The sequence below is a fragment of the Aulonocara sp. 'chitande type north' Nkhata Bay genome, linkage group LG14 (assembly GCF_057382095.1).
Source record: "Aulonocara sp. 'chitande type north' Nkhata Bay isolate Kocher_YH1m ecotype deep benthic linkage group LG14, A_spYH_male_GT1.1, whole genome shotgun sequence".
Classification (NCBI taxonomy): domain Eukaryota; kingdom Metazoa; phylum Chordata; class Actinopteri; order Cichliformes; family Cichlidae; genus Aulonocara; species Aulonocara sp. 'chitande type north' Nkhata Bay.
In genome coordinates, this window is record NC_141357.1 from 11938705 (window position 1) to 11954421 (window position 15717).

General features: G+C 38.8%; 1 protein-coding gene across 2 annotated transcripts; it reads left to right on the forward strand.

Annotated features, from left to right (window-relative positions):
• The first annotated feature begins 4459 nt into the window (after nucleotides 1-4459).
• On the forward strand, nucleotides 4460-12761 carry LOC147314190 (von Willebrand factor A domain-containing protein 5A-like). 2 transcript variants are annotated; one of them, XM_086260945.1, is made up of 9 exons: nucleotides 4460-4566; nucleotides 5256-5282; nucleotides 5573-5599; nucleotides 6484-6522; nucleotides 8014-8052; nucleotides 8938-8979; nucleotides 9589-9743; nucleotides 11698-11821; nucleotides 11943-12761. In XM_086260945.1, exons 3-9 carry the CDS (start codon nucleotides 5575-5577, stop codon nucleotides 12005-12007), a joined length of 489 nt encoding a protein of 162 aa, XP_086117071.1. In that variant the 5' UTR covers nucleotides 4460-4566; nucleotides 5256-5282; nucleotides 5573-5574; the 3' UTR covers nucleotides 12008-12761. The 2 variants fall into 2 exon arrangements, with proteins under 2 accessions (XP_086117071.1, XP_086117072.1); XM_086260946.1 differs by lacking the exons at nucleotides 4460-4566; nucleotides 5256-5282; nucleotides 5573-5599; nucleotides 6484-6522 and having other exon boundaries at nucleotides 6531-8052; nucleotides 11928-12761.
• Nucleotides 12762-15717: the final 2956 nt, after the last annotated feature.

Here is a 15717-nt window from a genome sequence, read left to right on the forward strand (position 1 = left end):
CTCCTGACCCAGCGTTTTTAGTTCTTTGTGAGTTTTCTTAGTATTTTGTCGAGTTCTCATGTGATTTATTCTATGGTTTCTAGTTTTGATCCCTTGCCCCTCATGTTTCTTTGTGCCCCCTCTGTTCTGTGTAAAGTCCGTGTTTCTTGGTCTGTGTCTTGGCATGTTTTGAGTTTCCTGTGTTTTTTGTCACTCTGTATTGTGAATTATGTTCTCATGGTTGGTATTTTGTTGCTCCCTTGAGTCAGTTTCTTGTGTTCCAGGATTTCACTCTGTGTATTATTTATCATCTCTAGTCTTTTGGTTCTTAGAGTCCTCTGCCTTATGGTTATGTCTCAGTTTCTTAGTTGTTCTGTCTCCACCATGTCAAGTTCGCGCCTCAGTGTTATACTTCCTGTTTTACTTTGAAGGTCTGTGTCTCATGTGAGTGTATCCTAAGCTGTATCCCAATTCAGGGTCTGCAGGCTTAAAGTACGCAGCCTCAACGGTCCTCAAGGGCCGCGTACTCAAAGACCGCTAAGGCCGGAAGTGCGAGGCTTGTGAAATGGGACGGTCTAGCCTCCGTCGCGCTGCCCAGGTTGCCTAGCAACTATGATAGCTGGAAACGTGTGGTTGACAGAAATGAAGGAGAACATATTTTCACTTCCTCAAACACTGCTGAGTTTGTCCTGGTGGATCATCAGGGGTGCAAAGCCTCACAGATGATGTGCAGCAGTGGATCCCTCAGTCTGTCCTCACTCTGGACACTTGCAGTTGTCACACATGGGAATCAAATGTGTGATAAGCTGCAGGATTCAAACACAAGTGTAACTTATAAACACATGTTCATACTTTTATTACACAATCAGAGAGAAAGACAAAGAGAGAGAGTGCAGGGCAGACAGACAGGTGACAGTCTCAGGTGTATACACTGCTACAAAACAGCACAAGAGAAGGAGGATTTAGTGTTTGTGTTATTACGAGTGCTAAACAAGAAGAGTTCCCAGATGGTACAGTGGACACATGTGTGACTCCTGTGATTAAAGCATCTTTCTTTCAGCTTAACGAGTGAACCGTCAGCTCGTTCAAACACACGTTAAAGTCCGTTTGGCTCGACACCACCGAACAGAGGCAGCAATATAACACAGCTAACATTAACATTGCAGTGGATCCTGCTTGTGCCGTGATATTCAGGACTGCAAACCGAGCAGCATCACTGACTTTCAGCTTGTTGTGATTGTGGATATATGACTGACTTTAATTATCCATAAAATCATCACATTCTCTGTAAGATTAAGGTCGACTATTGTATTATTATATTTTAAAGGCTTTAAAAGCAAGTAAAAGCTGAACGTACAAACATCGCTAATGGCGACATGTGGCCAACAGTAATGTTTTAATGTTCCTCATTATTAAACATTCGCACATAAATAAGTGACATAATATTCCGTACTTACTTTTCACAGTTTACTCTTCGGCCGCTCCGCTTCTGCCGTCTGCGGCAAAATTATCCACACCGACTGCCACACTATGAATTGTGGGATATGTTGGGCCACGAAGTCTACACTGCCACAGCCTTAAAATTCAGGGAAATGAAGGACGCTTTTCGAGCAGCCTTTGAATTGGGACAGCCTGCGGCGCGCCACTGTGACGTAATCGGCCTTAAAATGTGGCCTTTAAGGCTGCAGACCCTGAATACGGCCCTACTTTGTTTCCTTGTCTCGTCAGTTCTGATTTCCCCCAGCTCTGCTCTTCTTCTGTGTCTCATTCCCTCGTTATTCCCCAGTGTATTTAAGCCCTGTGTGTCTCTGTGTCAGTGTTACGTCGTCCCTCATTGCGGTGTGTTACTCTGTCCCTGTGTTTCCTTGAACTTAGATTTCCCAGTGTAGTTTTTTTTTTTTTTTTTTTTTTAAATGCGTCTTCCTTGCCAGCCAATAAAGCTGTGATTTTGAGTTCACCCCTTGAGTCTGAGAGCCTGCATTTTGGGTCCAACTCCTTCCTGCCACACAGCACTTACTGACACATTTAAAAAAAAAAAAATTCCACTTGACCTTCTGGACACTCTAGTATTTGTTGTATTTTGAAGAGACAACGTACTGATTATTTTTGTGGCATGACTTGTCATGTTTGCTCAATGCCACATGAAATTTGAAAGGAAATACCATTTTCTTCAATTCAATTCAGTTTTGTTGATACAGCCCCAAATCACAACAACCGTTGCCTCAAGGCACTTTATATTGTAAGGTAGACTCTATAGTAATACATACAGAAAAAAACCTAACACTCATATGATCGCCTATGAGCAAGCACTTTGGCCACAGTGGGAAAGAAAAACTCCCTTTTAACAGGAAGAAACCTCCAGCAGAACCAGGCTCAGGGAGGGGCGGGGCCATCTGCAGCGACCGGTTGGGGTAAGAGGAGGAAGACAGGATAAAGACATGTTGTGGAAGAGAGACAGAGAATAATAACAAGTATGATTCTGTCCAGAGAGGTCTGTTAACACATAGTGAGTGAGAAAGGTGACTGAAGAAGAAATACTCAAGGAAAATAATAACAAAATCCAAATTTTTTTCAATTTTGTTATTAAGAATATCATGTTAAAAAGTATTAAGCATCCTTTATTTTGTCATATTGTGAAATTAAAAAATAAATATTCAGAAATTGGCACTAATCACCTTTTGAATAGTAAAGCTCTTTAGTGCTGTTTACCTATATCTGCCTTTGAAGGAGTGCTGGAGTCCATTGCCCTTATATCAATAAAGTGCCTAACACACAGTACACAGTGTAACTATAATATAAAATATGCATATGCACAACACAACTGAATGACATAATTTCTTTGTACATTAGAAACATTACAGTCTATGTGAATAAGCCAGCTAATTTGGATCATTCCACCCTGGAACAACAAGAATCCAAAGAAACCATTAAAAGCTCAGAAATACCATCAAATTCATGCCCTTGATGAGTGTATGTAAACTTCTCATAACACCTGTGCAAAGTTTTGTGTTCTTGCAGAAATTCTTTCACAATGAGTAGACTTTAACCCTGTGACTCAGTGGTCCTGAACAATTGCATACAATATTGTTAACAATCTACCAATCAATGTTTGACTCACTTCCAGCTTATTGTAGCTTTCCTCCCTTTCAGCAACTTCTACGCTGCAGTCTGAGCTTTTCTACACTTGTTATGATCAAATGAAGTGACAGTGTTGACTTTTTAGCTGCAGTTACTTGTCAGAATCAAAGGCAGAGACTCCATTCCCACAAAAAAAAAGCAAAGTTAGACTGAGACTGAGGCTCAGATACACAGATAATTTGGGTTATTTTGGTCATTCTTTTAAATGGACATTTGTGAGGTTGGTCATTGATCAGGTTGAGTTGAGGACTCTGTGCCGGCCAGACCAGTTCTTCCTCATCAAACTTGCTTATGTATCTTGCTTTGTGCACTGGTTTGCAGTCAGGGATGACCCCTTCCTGCTAGAACAGGTGGGGGCCCAGTAACCCTAGCCCAGGCAGGGTTAACTGTTCCCTGATTTTTTTTCACTCAGAGGGGTCTTTTGATACATAGACAGACAATTTATTAGTCATTTAATATACCTGATTATATTCGATCAGTATTAAGCATAGCTATTTGCAATATATGTAAAAACCACCATCACTTCATGCGGAGACCCCTTCGGCGCCAGCTGCGGCCTTAAGGCTGGAGCTGAATAAAACTCCCTGATAACGACTGTGTTTAGACTGTTCCCCCCCATTCCATACAAGGCCACCTGAGTTGGCTGGAAGACTGTTTACTTAGCCTGGCGGGCCGAAGGACACTGTCTCAGCTGAACTCTGGACACACACATACACTGATATGCACACACTGATCCCCCCTCCCTTTCCAAACGCCTTCGATGCTTGTGCCCTACCGGGGAAGATGGCAGTCGACTGGACCAGCGCAGACACGCTGCAGGACCGGATGCGCTGTCTACACCGGCTCTCTCTTACCCTTTACCCGCCCCTGTTGCTTGTCTTGTGTTTCTATGGTGTATTGATAGTCATGTGCTTTTGTGCTGAGGTGTTTTTTCTGTTATCAAACTGTTCTCAGGAGCTCAGTCTGAGTGGAGTTTTTTTTCTCCTCCTCTTACCTCATGTTATGTATTTTCGTTGTTTTTTTCCTATCAGCCTACCTTTCTGACATGTCTCCCCAATGTGATGTTTGTGTAAAGTTGGTCAGAAGGTTCCTTTGTAAGTGCGCATGCGCCATTAGCGTGCTGCCTGCTGTAACCCTAATTTCCTTCGGGATTAATAAAGTATTCTGATTGTGATTCTGATTCTGATCACATATGACATATGATTCTGTGTGTTTTCCTTCTTGCCTGCAGACTAACAGTTCACAGGTTGGGTGCTCAGACTCTCATTCGCTCCCTGGAGATGGAGGAGAGAGAGCACAGAGGACAGCAAGATGGAGTGAAGGAGAAGGTGGTGCAGCTCAGTGTCGAATCAGGAGTGAGCAGTTCGTTCACTGCCTTCATTGCTGTCAACAAAGACAACAGCGAAGTGATTCAGGGACCTCTTGTGCGCAGAAATATTCCAACAGCCCGTGAGTTGTTGTTTTTTTTTTTTAAACTAAAATACTCAAACACAGTTTGAAGATGAAGAAAGCTGAACTTGAATGAAAAGAGTACAATGATAAATAGAAGAGCAGACTATCAGAGTCAGTTAACAGGATCCAGACGTTGTACAAATTTTTTTTTAAAAAGGTTGGTTAAAGCAAAATATGAGATTCAGTAGCAAAAATATGGTACAGTTATTCAAGATATTGACAGGAGAAAAAAACAGTATATTTTAAACAGTGTTTTTGTATTGTGTTATATTTGCATATCAGCCTATGAATGTTAAAAAGTAAGACATTAAATCTCTGGACCTTTAAAAAAAAATCATTTTACATCTGTGCATTTCAAAATATATATATATATATATATATATATATATATATATATATATATATATATATATATATATATATATATATATATATATATATATATATATATATATATAAATACATTTCTGTTTTTAACTTTTTTTGAAATGGTAAGTATACAATACTGTATGCAAATAGCTTTGATAACCTTTGTAATGGGCTGTGTCCCAAAGTGAAGACTTACCTGATAACCTCAGTCTGTTTAAGGTTGATTTATACATTTTAAAGATCGACAGTGTTTTGTTTTTCTTTTTCTCTAATAATATTCAGGCTGATATTTTTTTTTCTTTTATTTTTTTGCGTAGTGTTTGAATTGGCTCCAATTGGTTGTGGTGAGTAAAAGCTGAGCAAAAACATGCATCTACACAAATATGCATTTCTGACGAATAAAAAGACCAACACACATTTTTATTTGAATTCATTTGAATACTGTATGCAAATAGCTGCAGTATTTGCTGTGACAGCCTTTGTAATGCGCTGTGTCCCAAAGTGAAGTCTTCACCTGATAACCTCAACCTGTTTAAGGTTGATTTATACATTTTAAAGATCAACGGTGTGGTAATGCCAGGTTTTATTTCTCTCTTATATGTTCACCCTCAACCTGACTTTTTTTTTTTCATAGTCATGATGGCTGCTCCATCCACGATTAGTAAGTAGAAGCTGAGTGACAACACACATCTACACACATGTGCATTTCTAAAATAAAAACAAAGAAACCAACATATTTGTATTTGAAATGTTAAATGTCAAACATTCACTGCACAGTTGCTGCAGTATTTATTTTCCCAGTTGTTGTAATTGGCTGTATTTATACTACCATTTATGATAAGTTGCAGGTCATGATAATGACCTCAGAAGCCATAAACGTACTGATCTAAACAGCAAATGAAATGTCTAATTTTCCCAACATTTCCATATTAGCGTCATAATCAAGCTGCAATTCCTTCCTGTGAAACTAACTTTTTTGAATTATTAAATAATTAGAAATGTAATATATTAAATATGTGATCATGTAGTTCCTTCCATTAAGAGCCATTTTCTTCTCTACTGCACAAAAGAGTAAAAATAATGAAAAAGACCCTTTAAATGAGCCAATCTGTCTGAACTTGAATGATTAAATATAGGTGGTGTTTATCAACATGTAGATTTAAATACAGTTTAAATATTGTAGTAATATTCTAACCTGCTGTAAGACTCTCAGAAGCCAGAAACGTAGTATGATGTGGAGACATTACATGTTAAGATAAAATATTAATCTGTTTTTGTCAGACAGATGAATGTGAGTAAAAAAGAGTACGATGATAAATTTAAGAGCAGAATATCTGAGTCAGGTTCAGATGATCCAAAAGCAATAAATGACATTGACTTTAAAATATTTGTTACAAGAAATCAAGATTCTGATTAGAAAGGTGACAGTGATGAACATTTACATACTTTTATACTATTGTTTTGTATTTGTATATCAACAAATCAGTAAGTTAGTACATTTCTTAAGAATTTGCTAAGGAACACTAACTCTATTTTACGTTATAGTGTGTGACTCCGCAGTGATGTTTGAGGAAATTGAAGCAGGTAAGTAAAACCTAAATGACACATCTGTACATCTATGTAAATGTGTAGCTGTTTGTAGAAGGGACCGGGCCCATCCAACTACTGGACATAACCTGCATCAGTACCACATGGAAGCTTCTGTTCAGGCATCATAGCGGCAAAGATGAATAAGCACATGGCTCAATACATAAGCGGGGCACAAAAAGGAATTGGCATCAATACCAGAGGCACAAAACACCAGCTACTGATAGAGACTGCAAGACTTGGCTGACCAAGCCCCACACTCGGATCCTGGAATGCCTAAAACTGTACAAGATCAACAGGACCCTAAGAGCTGTGGAGAGGCTGCTAGGGAAGCTGAAACCACCAAGTACCTGCAGAGGGTCAGACAGGTCCTGAGGAGTCAGCTGAACAGTAAGAACAGATCCAGGCTATCATCACTTACGCCCTGCCCATGATCAGGTACCCGGCTGGGATAATAAGAGATAGAAGCCACTGACATCAAGATAAGGAAACTCCTGACCATGCATGGAGGGTTCACCCTAAGATCAGCACCCTGAGGCTGTATGCTAAGTGGAAGAAAGGAGGACGGGGACTGGTGAGTGTCAGTGCCACAGTCCAGAATGAGACAACAAATATCCACCAATACAACCGACCACGCGCTCAGTGAATACCTCAGGCAGCAGAAAACCAAGAAAGAGGAGGAAGAGGCTGTTGTAGAAGGACAGTCCCCTGAACGGTGTGTACCACCGGCAGATAGAGGAAGAGGCCGACATCCAGATGTCCTGATCTGAAAGACAGCACAGAGGCACTAATCATGGCAGCACAGGAACATGCTCAGAGCATATATACCTGTGTGTATGTATGAGTGAGACAGTTTTTGAAAGTCAAAGTGATCTGATTTGTTCACTGAACTTAAACTCAGTATTTATTCAGGTTAGGATGTACGCATTTGGAAAAAAATAGTTTTAGGTGTGGTTCAGTGTGTGGACTGAACATGCACATGTGAGTCCTCATGTGTCATTGTGCACACTTGTGGAGCTCAGTTTATGCTTGTGGATCGACCCTTTGTTGAACACATTTTTCTCCATACATATGCATCAGTTAGAGCAGCAAACAAGCAATAAAAAGAGTAAATACAGCAAAACCAGTTTTCATCAATGTGATATTTTGTACAGTTTCTGTAAATACACAGACTGTTAAACACAGAGGAAATAATGTGAGCTATTACATGTAGGAGCTGGTAATGTGGTCCATAGCAACATGTATGTCAGGGGAATGTTTGTGTCTCTGACAGCCAAAAGAATATTATCATGGAGTGTGTATGCTAAGGGCAGAGGGGCACAATAGTGCACATTTCTTACATTGTATTAAATCGGGAAGTGAAAAGGTTATGATTTTTTTTTCTTGGAATATGACTGTTTTTGTGAAATTCATGCATTCAGATACTATTGCTGAGGCATTCTGTGTAATTACCTCAAAAATGTTGCATTGTGTTTACCAATTAAAAAGGATTCTTCATGAACGGGAGGAAACAAAAGGTAATGGAAGGTAAGTTTAAAAAAAAATGAGAGCATGTATTTTAGTTTTAACATGTGTGTTTTTTCAAAAGGTCAACTGAAAGAAATTATTTTTTTCTTAATGGGTGTGACACCATCAGTTATAATTTGCTGGGTTAGAATAAAGTAAGAAAAAAGAAATAAGCATGCATTGTCTTAGTAGATATGAAGGAAATTTAATGCTTAGTGGAAGTAACTGTATAACAATGTTTAGTTCATCTTGATGCATTCTCAATCATCCAGGGAAGTAAATCTTTAAAAAGTTGATTCTGTTCATCTGGACGTAGCGTTTTGTGGGAGAAACGTTTCGTCACTCATCCAAGTGACTCAGCTGAGACTGAAGAAGTCACTTGGATGAGTGACGAAACGTTTCTCCCACAAAACGTTACGTCCAGATGAACAGAATCAACTTTTTGGAGAATGTTTAGTTCAGTTCCTTTGATATTGAGACCCAGTTTTCTCCTGTTGAATAATCTTTTAGTCTTATATTCCAATAAATCATATTAAATTAATCTGATTATGTGTATTTATGTATGTATTTATTGGCCATACATTTTCCCAGTAAAACATGTGAAACACATACTTTACAGCGTATCAAGCTTTCATTTCATCAGCTTGATTGCCTTCAGATAGTATTCATTAAAACCACTTTAACTGATGCTGGGGTGTTGCCAGTTTTATTTTTCTTTAATAAGTTAGACTCCAAACCTATATTTGCTCCAATGGTCATGAGTATTAAATCAGAAATGAAAAGGTTGTGATTTTTTTCTTGGAATATGACTGTTTTTGAGAAATCCATGCATTCAGATACTATTGCTGAGGAATTCTCTGTAATGAACTCAAAAACGTTTTTTTGTGTGTGTGTTTACCAATTCAGATGGATTCCCAATGATGGAAGAAGAAAACCAGTCAAGAAAATGTAAGTAAAAAACAAAATGAGAGCATGTATTTAGCTTTAATTAACAGGAGTGTTTTTTCAAAAGGTTAACTGATGGAAATTCTTATTTTCTTATTGTCTGTAACACCATCAGTTATAATTTGCTGGGTTAGAATAAAATAAGAAAAAATAAGCATGCATTGTCTTGGTAGATATGAAGGAAGTTTAAGGCTTAGTGGAAGAGACTGTATAACAATGTTTAGTTCAGTTGCTTTGATATTGAGATCCAGTTTTCTCCTGTTGAATAATCTTTAAGTCTTATATTCCAATAAATCAGATTAAAATAATTTAATATATAAAACCATATATTTTCTCTGTAAAACATGTGAAACACATACTTTACATCATATTAAGCTTTCATTTCATCAGCTTGATTGCCTTCAGATGGTATTCTTTAAAACCACAGTAACTGATGGTATGGTGCTGCCAGTTTTAGTTTTCTTTAATAAGTTCGAACTGTTGTAAACATTTGATTTTGTTGTGGAGCTCTTATGTAATTATTACAGTTTTAAGATGTAATTTATGGTTATCATGTAGAGTTCTGTTTGTCATCTAGCACCATAATCGGGTTTTGTTTTTATTGCATCTTAGATTTTCCAGCTGCTGTGCCTGAGCAGCCACCCAGAGACCCTTTGCTGCAGTTAGTCTCCCTGCAGGAGGCGTCTGGCTGCTGGCTGCTTGATCCAGCTCTGGCTGCTGCACTGGGACAGACCAACGAGGAGGTGGAAAAGTCAAAGCCTGAAAAGGTGCACTGCTGTCAATTTAAATATTAACACAAAATGATGATGTGAGATAAAACAGATTTGATTCTATGATTTCAACAAAAACACATGATATAATTAAAAATACACCATAAAACAAAGAAGATGAAGTCAAACTAAATGTAGGCCTGCCTCACAGCCTGAGAATAAACATCTGCATATCAGAAGCTAAGGCTACGTCCACACTAATGCGTTTTCGTTTGAAAACACATTGTTTTCTCTCCGTTTTGGTCTCCCGTCCACACTGAGACGGCGTTTTCCTCAAGGAAAAATGCAGCATTTTGAAAACGCTCTCGAAAACGTATACACTTCAAAACGGAGCTGCCCCGTCGCAGTGTGGACACTCAAAAACGCAGACTTTCTAAAGCGATGACGCATTTTAGTCATGTGATGCAGTCATGTGACCAATTAAACAAAGATAGCGGAGGGCATTATACAGCAGTTGTTTTGATTGCTCTCAATTTTGACAGCCCTAAAACAGATTATTATCAGTTTGTACATGCTCCAGATAGCTTTTCTTCAAATTCTTTAATTCTCACGTGCTTTTGCGCATACGCAATACTGGAACGTAAGCGTTTTGGGCCGTTTCAATGTGGACGCGCAACTCAGACGAAAACGCAGTCTGCAAATCTATCCGGGCTAGTGTGGACGTAGCCTAAAACACTGGTGGTAATCATACTCCTAACCACCCACTGAGATGCACCAGCGTCTGATATTATCCAGAAACTGCAGAGCAGCAGAAATTTTTGACTGGCAGGCTGGCAGTCCATCAGGATCGGCAACAGCACTTCAGCCAGCATTATTACAAATACTGGCGTCCTCAGTCCCATCCTATACACCCTGTACACCCTGTACTGTGTCACATCCAACAAGGATAACATCATTTTGAAGTTCGCGGACAATTCTGCAGTGGTCGGTCGCATCACTGGAAGAGATGAGGCGACTTACAGGAGGGAGGTGGTCAGTCTGGTGTCATGGTGTGAGGACAACAACCTCACCCTCAACACTGGCAAGACAAAGGAGATGATAGTGGACACGAGGAAGAAGAGGAGGCCTCACCCACCGCTGTCTATCCGGGGCCTTGAGGTGGAGAGGGTGAGCAGCTTTAGGTACCTGGGCGTCTACATCTCTGAGGGCCTCACCTGGACACTGAACACCACACAGCTGGTCAAGATAGCTCAGCAGCGGCTTTATTTCCTGAGAAGGCTGAGGAAATTTGGTATGTCGGCCAAGATCCTCAGCAGGTTCTACAGCTGCATTGTGGAGAGCACACTGACCAGCTGCATCACTGCATGGTATGGCAGCACTACTGCCATGAACTGAAAATGCTTGCAGAGAGGTTCAGAAGTGTGAAATCCAGAACATCCAGACTCAACAACTTCCCCACTGCCATCAGACTCTTGAACAGCTGACCCATTCTGAACAGTAATAATAAATTTTTTTTGCACGTCTGGTCATCTTACATATTAAGCCAACATATTAAGCTATAGCTCTTTTACACACATCTGTTTCAAATTTTCATATTTTGTCTCCTTTTCTGTCTTCATTTTTTTATTTGTACTATTTGTATTATATGTTCTATTTCTATTGTATATATTAATCGACATTTGTGGGTGGAAGGAATTTCATTGCACAGAAAAATGCCTTTTCTCTTGTGACACATGACAATAAGCACTGTGAATCCTTGTATTATTTTCTTCATCAGTTGTTGTAAAAATATTTCAGCACATTATTTTAGAGCATTTATGATATCACAGTTTGGGATTTCATCAGAAGAGCATCCAGTGTAATAATCTGCCAAATCAAATATGCAGAGCTGCCCACCTTGGTGACCCCGTGTGACAAAGAAGTACACAAACATATGTAATATTACTGGTTGTAGAAAGTAAAATGTGTGTTCTGTCTGTTTTATTTGATTGCTTTTGATTTGGGGAATTAGACCAGCAGTGAAGTGTGGGCCACCATTCTGGCTCTGATCTGGCTTCATGGTTTCAAGATGGATGCAAAGGACGAGTGGGAGCTTCTGGCTATGAAGGCTGCCTCGTGGCTCTGTGCTCACAATGGTACTAGCAATGATTGTAACAGATAAAATAACAGCTTTAAAAAACTGTTTCATTCTACAGCTTTCCTCCCACAATCATTATTTTAATATCTGTTTTGTGTTTTTAGCACCGTGTGTGTCAGAGTGTGTGGATGCTGGAAATGTCCTGCTGGGTTGCAGCGTGAAGAAAGAAGCTCTGGGACTCTGAGGGTTTTCTTAAAGTAGCTTCATCTTCAGAGTGAACAGAAGCAGGTCTGCTTACTCCACACTGCCTTTGATACAGAGCTGTTTTATATCATCAGCCCCTTTTACATGTTTATTTGTCATGAATTATGTACCTAATATTGGTTTTACCATTGTGGAAAAAAAGTATGTCAAAATTGTCTGAATACTCCTAACACAGTAGAAGATTGGACCACTGCTGTGGCAGCTCATTCACAAAGTGTTTTAATTCCTTTTCTCTGCCACTAGATGGCGATTATGTTCATGCTTTTACTGATTTCACACAGAAACACCAAAACCAATCTAAGAAGAGTCTTTTCCCTTCCTGTTATAGTTCTGAAAATGGCTTCAGTTCAGGACATTTCCAAATGGTCCTCAGTGAATTGGAGTGAATAGAGCAAAACTTTTAAAATAACTATTTACAGTGTTTACACCATCTTCTAAACAAAAAAGTCTATCCTAGCTTTTATTTTTAAAAAAGTAATATTTTAATGGCCAAATTGAAATGAAAACATACAGAACGTCATTCTGTTTCTCTCGCAGGAGTTACAATTTTATCCATAATACACTTTCATTCTGCTAATTGACACTGATTGGTCCTTGAACGTCTTAAGGCAGCACATAGTCTTCATTCATGTTTGCTTACTCATGTAGTTCGAGTTGAATCTGAATTTCCCAAAACTGCCTGTTTTGTAATGACTTTCCAAATAATACTTAGCATAAAAAAATTAGAAAATTTATGTTTGGTCTCTCATTTCTTTGTTTGTGATTCCACTAATTACACAAGGATTTCATAATTTTTGAAGCCACACTGAAAATACTCAGCAATCTGTGCATTCATGACTGGACGTAATACCGGTAGCTTAGCTGTAACATTTGTAAGGCTTCAGCTTCAGGTTACAAGGAAATGACATCATTCACGTAGATTACTGATTAGCAGTGCTAACTCGAAATTTCTAGTTACTTTTCTCAAAATTTTGAGTTAATAAGTCAAAGTTTCGATAAAATAAGTCAAAATTTTGAGTTATGGATCCTTTTTTAATTTTTTTTTTAGTGGCAGAAACGGTCTTCCATACAGAGCACATCTCCTTATCTAAGGTTTTCTGTGTTTCTTATTCTCTTTAAAAGTTCTGCTGAGGGCCTCCTATACTCGAAGTCTAAGAGCCAACTCTGTTCTTTGGCTCGACTTTCTTCCATAATCTTTTCACTTTTGTGAGAAATAAAACACAATTTAAGAACAGATTGTCATAAAAAGAAATGACATCAATAACTACACCAAGGACATTCAAAACAAATTTTAAACTTGGCTTAAAGACCATAAGTCTGATCTGAAAATGTCGACCAACTTCAACATTTAGATTGTGACACTAACTTGTCTCTCTTCCACAGTGTGTTTCTTTTGTCCTGCTCCCCTCTCCCTTAACCAATTGTGGCAAATGGCTGCCCCTTCCTGAGCCTTGATCTCCCAGAGGTTTCTTCCTGTTAAAGGGAGTTTTTATTTCCCACTGTTGCCAGGTACTTGCTCAAAGAGGATCATTCAATTGTTGGGTTTTTTTCTGTATTACTTAGTGTATTTACCTTACAATATAAAGCACCTTGAGGTGACTGTTGTGTTGATTTGGCGCTATATAATTAAAACTGAATTACATCTCTGAAGAAATGTTACATGCATGTTTTGTTGCCTTTTTAAAGTGATGGGGGAGTAATTGTAATGGGCTAATAAAAAGGGACAGACGTGCTCTGTGTAAAGATCAACCCTTTGACCACCATTCACTGCATCATTAATTGCTTTAACTTATAGTCCATAATGCTGTAAAAACAAAAGAAGGAAAAGCTGAGTCATTTTCACATTTTTATTGAGGTTTGAATTCAGAAACTCTGTTGCTGATCTCAGTAAATGTAACAGGATGTCTCCGTCCCTGCCTGAAAATTTACAGATGTGGGTAAAACAGGGTGATGTGTTATTGTCAGGTTTGCGTGAATAACAGGACCCAAATGCAGGACTTCCTGAGAAGCCACAGGCAGTTTATTTACTTCATTTACTATTTATATCAGTTTGGCCAGCAGTCACGTATAGGTTCAAACAAAATGGCACGAGGCTGCAAAAATATTTATCATCTAGTAATCTTTATTAATGAAAGCATGAGTGTACCCACCAAAACACACCAAAGAACCCAACCCCTGTAACAGCAACTGGCTTCTTTTTATTCTCTATCAGTCAGGTGAGCATCTGGAATAGCCCAAGTCTGGGGGAAGCAAAAAAATGAGAAACAAAACATCCACATATGCAAACATCAAACCACAATATAACACATGGAAGACATTTATATTTTGTACAAAGTCCTATGAATAATTCAATATGTGTATGCTAGAAAATGCACAGATACATAAATAACAATCTTCTTGTGAGACGTGTGTGAGAGAGACGCAGAGAGTGTCGAGTGTATGTGTGTATGTCACCCCCAAATTTCACACCTAAAAATAACTATATTAATAGTATTAATTAATATAATTATATTAATATTAATTTTAGTATCATTTTCTCGAATGATTTTCAAATGTTATATTTTCCTAACTTTTCTATTGACAACAGTACAGGATAGAATAAAAACAGGTTTTATATCCAGTTATGAGGCATTGCTGCTTCAGCAGTCTGGTTTGTCATTAAAAAGACTTTGGTTGCTGTGGCAGAAAGGTAATTTCATGACACAAATCAGTGATGCAAATTTATAAAAACACTTTAACTGAAATATAGTAAAAGTTCAAACTGGAGCCTAACACGTGGAGACAGACAGACCATTTGCCCTCACATTCACATATGGACACTTTAGAATGACCAATTCGCCTAACCCCAAGCCAGAGTACCCAGAGAAAACCTACGCAAACACATGGGGAGCATGCAAAATCCACAGCCAGCAGGTGGTGGAATCGAATTGAACTGCCCTGCTTGCTGTAAGGCAACAGTGCTAATCACCGCACCACCATGCTGCCAGCTCACTGGAGATTACTCCTCGTTCTTTTGGAAACAGGGACAAAACGAAAAAAAGACAACAGATAGTTAAACTTTCTGATTTAGCCCAATTATTTAGGCTAAAGCCAATAAGATAGTTACAGACTATGTTTATATGAAACATGCGTATACTTACTGCATTTGATGTATTTTAACCATACGTATTGACTTATACATATTACAGAATTTAATGTTGCGGGTCCCAAGGATGAAGACAACCGTGATAAATATGTTACCTGAAAAAGCAGGTGAAGAGCAGAGTAATGAAGACACAATGCGTCTCAGTTTTTCTCCAGTACGTGTCTGAGGAAGCAGCGGAAGGTGGGCTCCCTTACTGCTCCCCGAAACCCTGGAGCAACCACCAACATTCTGCCCCCACTGCTTTCCAACGTAATATGGATTTCTATTCTTTTAAAGAAACTGAAAATGAATACATATATTAATGAAACATGTCCCATAACACGTGTTTTACACAGAATATCCCACTCTGGGATCCCACAGTAACACCAGCATAGAAGAAATGGCTTTGATTTTGCCACCCTATTTGATTTCCATGCCACCCTCTTTCAGTAGACAGGATGTGTGAAACAGGAGTGTATGAACACACACACACAGTGTTAAAGGTGCTATGTTGGGTGGGTGTATCGGGGAGTTTGAGTGTACAGAATGAGTATGACTGTATGAAA

Coding starts and splice junctions, on each gene's coding strand:
- LOC147314190 (XM_086260945.1), top strand. CDS start 5,575: ATGATGGCTGCTCCATCCACGATTA. Junction 6,523..8,013: donor GTTTGAGGAAATTGAAGCAG/GTAAGTAAAACC, acceptor CCAATTAAAAAG/GATTCTTCATGAACGGGAGG. Junction 11,822..11,942: donor GTGGCTCTGTGCTCACAATG/GTACTAGCAATG, acceptor CGTGTGTGTCAG/AGTGTGTGGATGCTGGAAAT.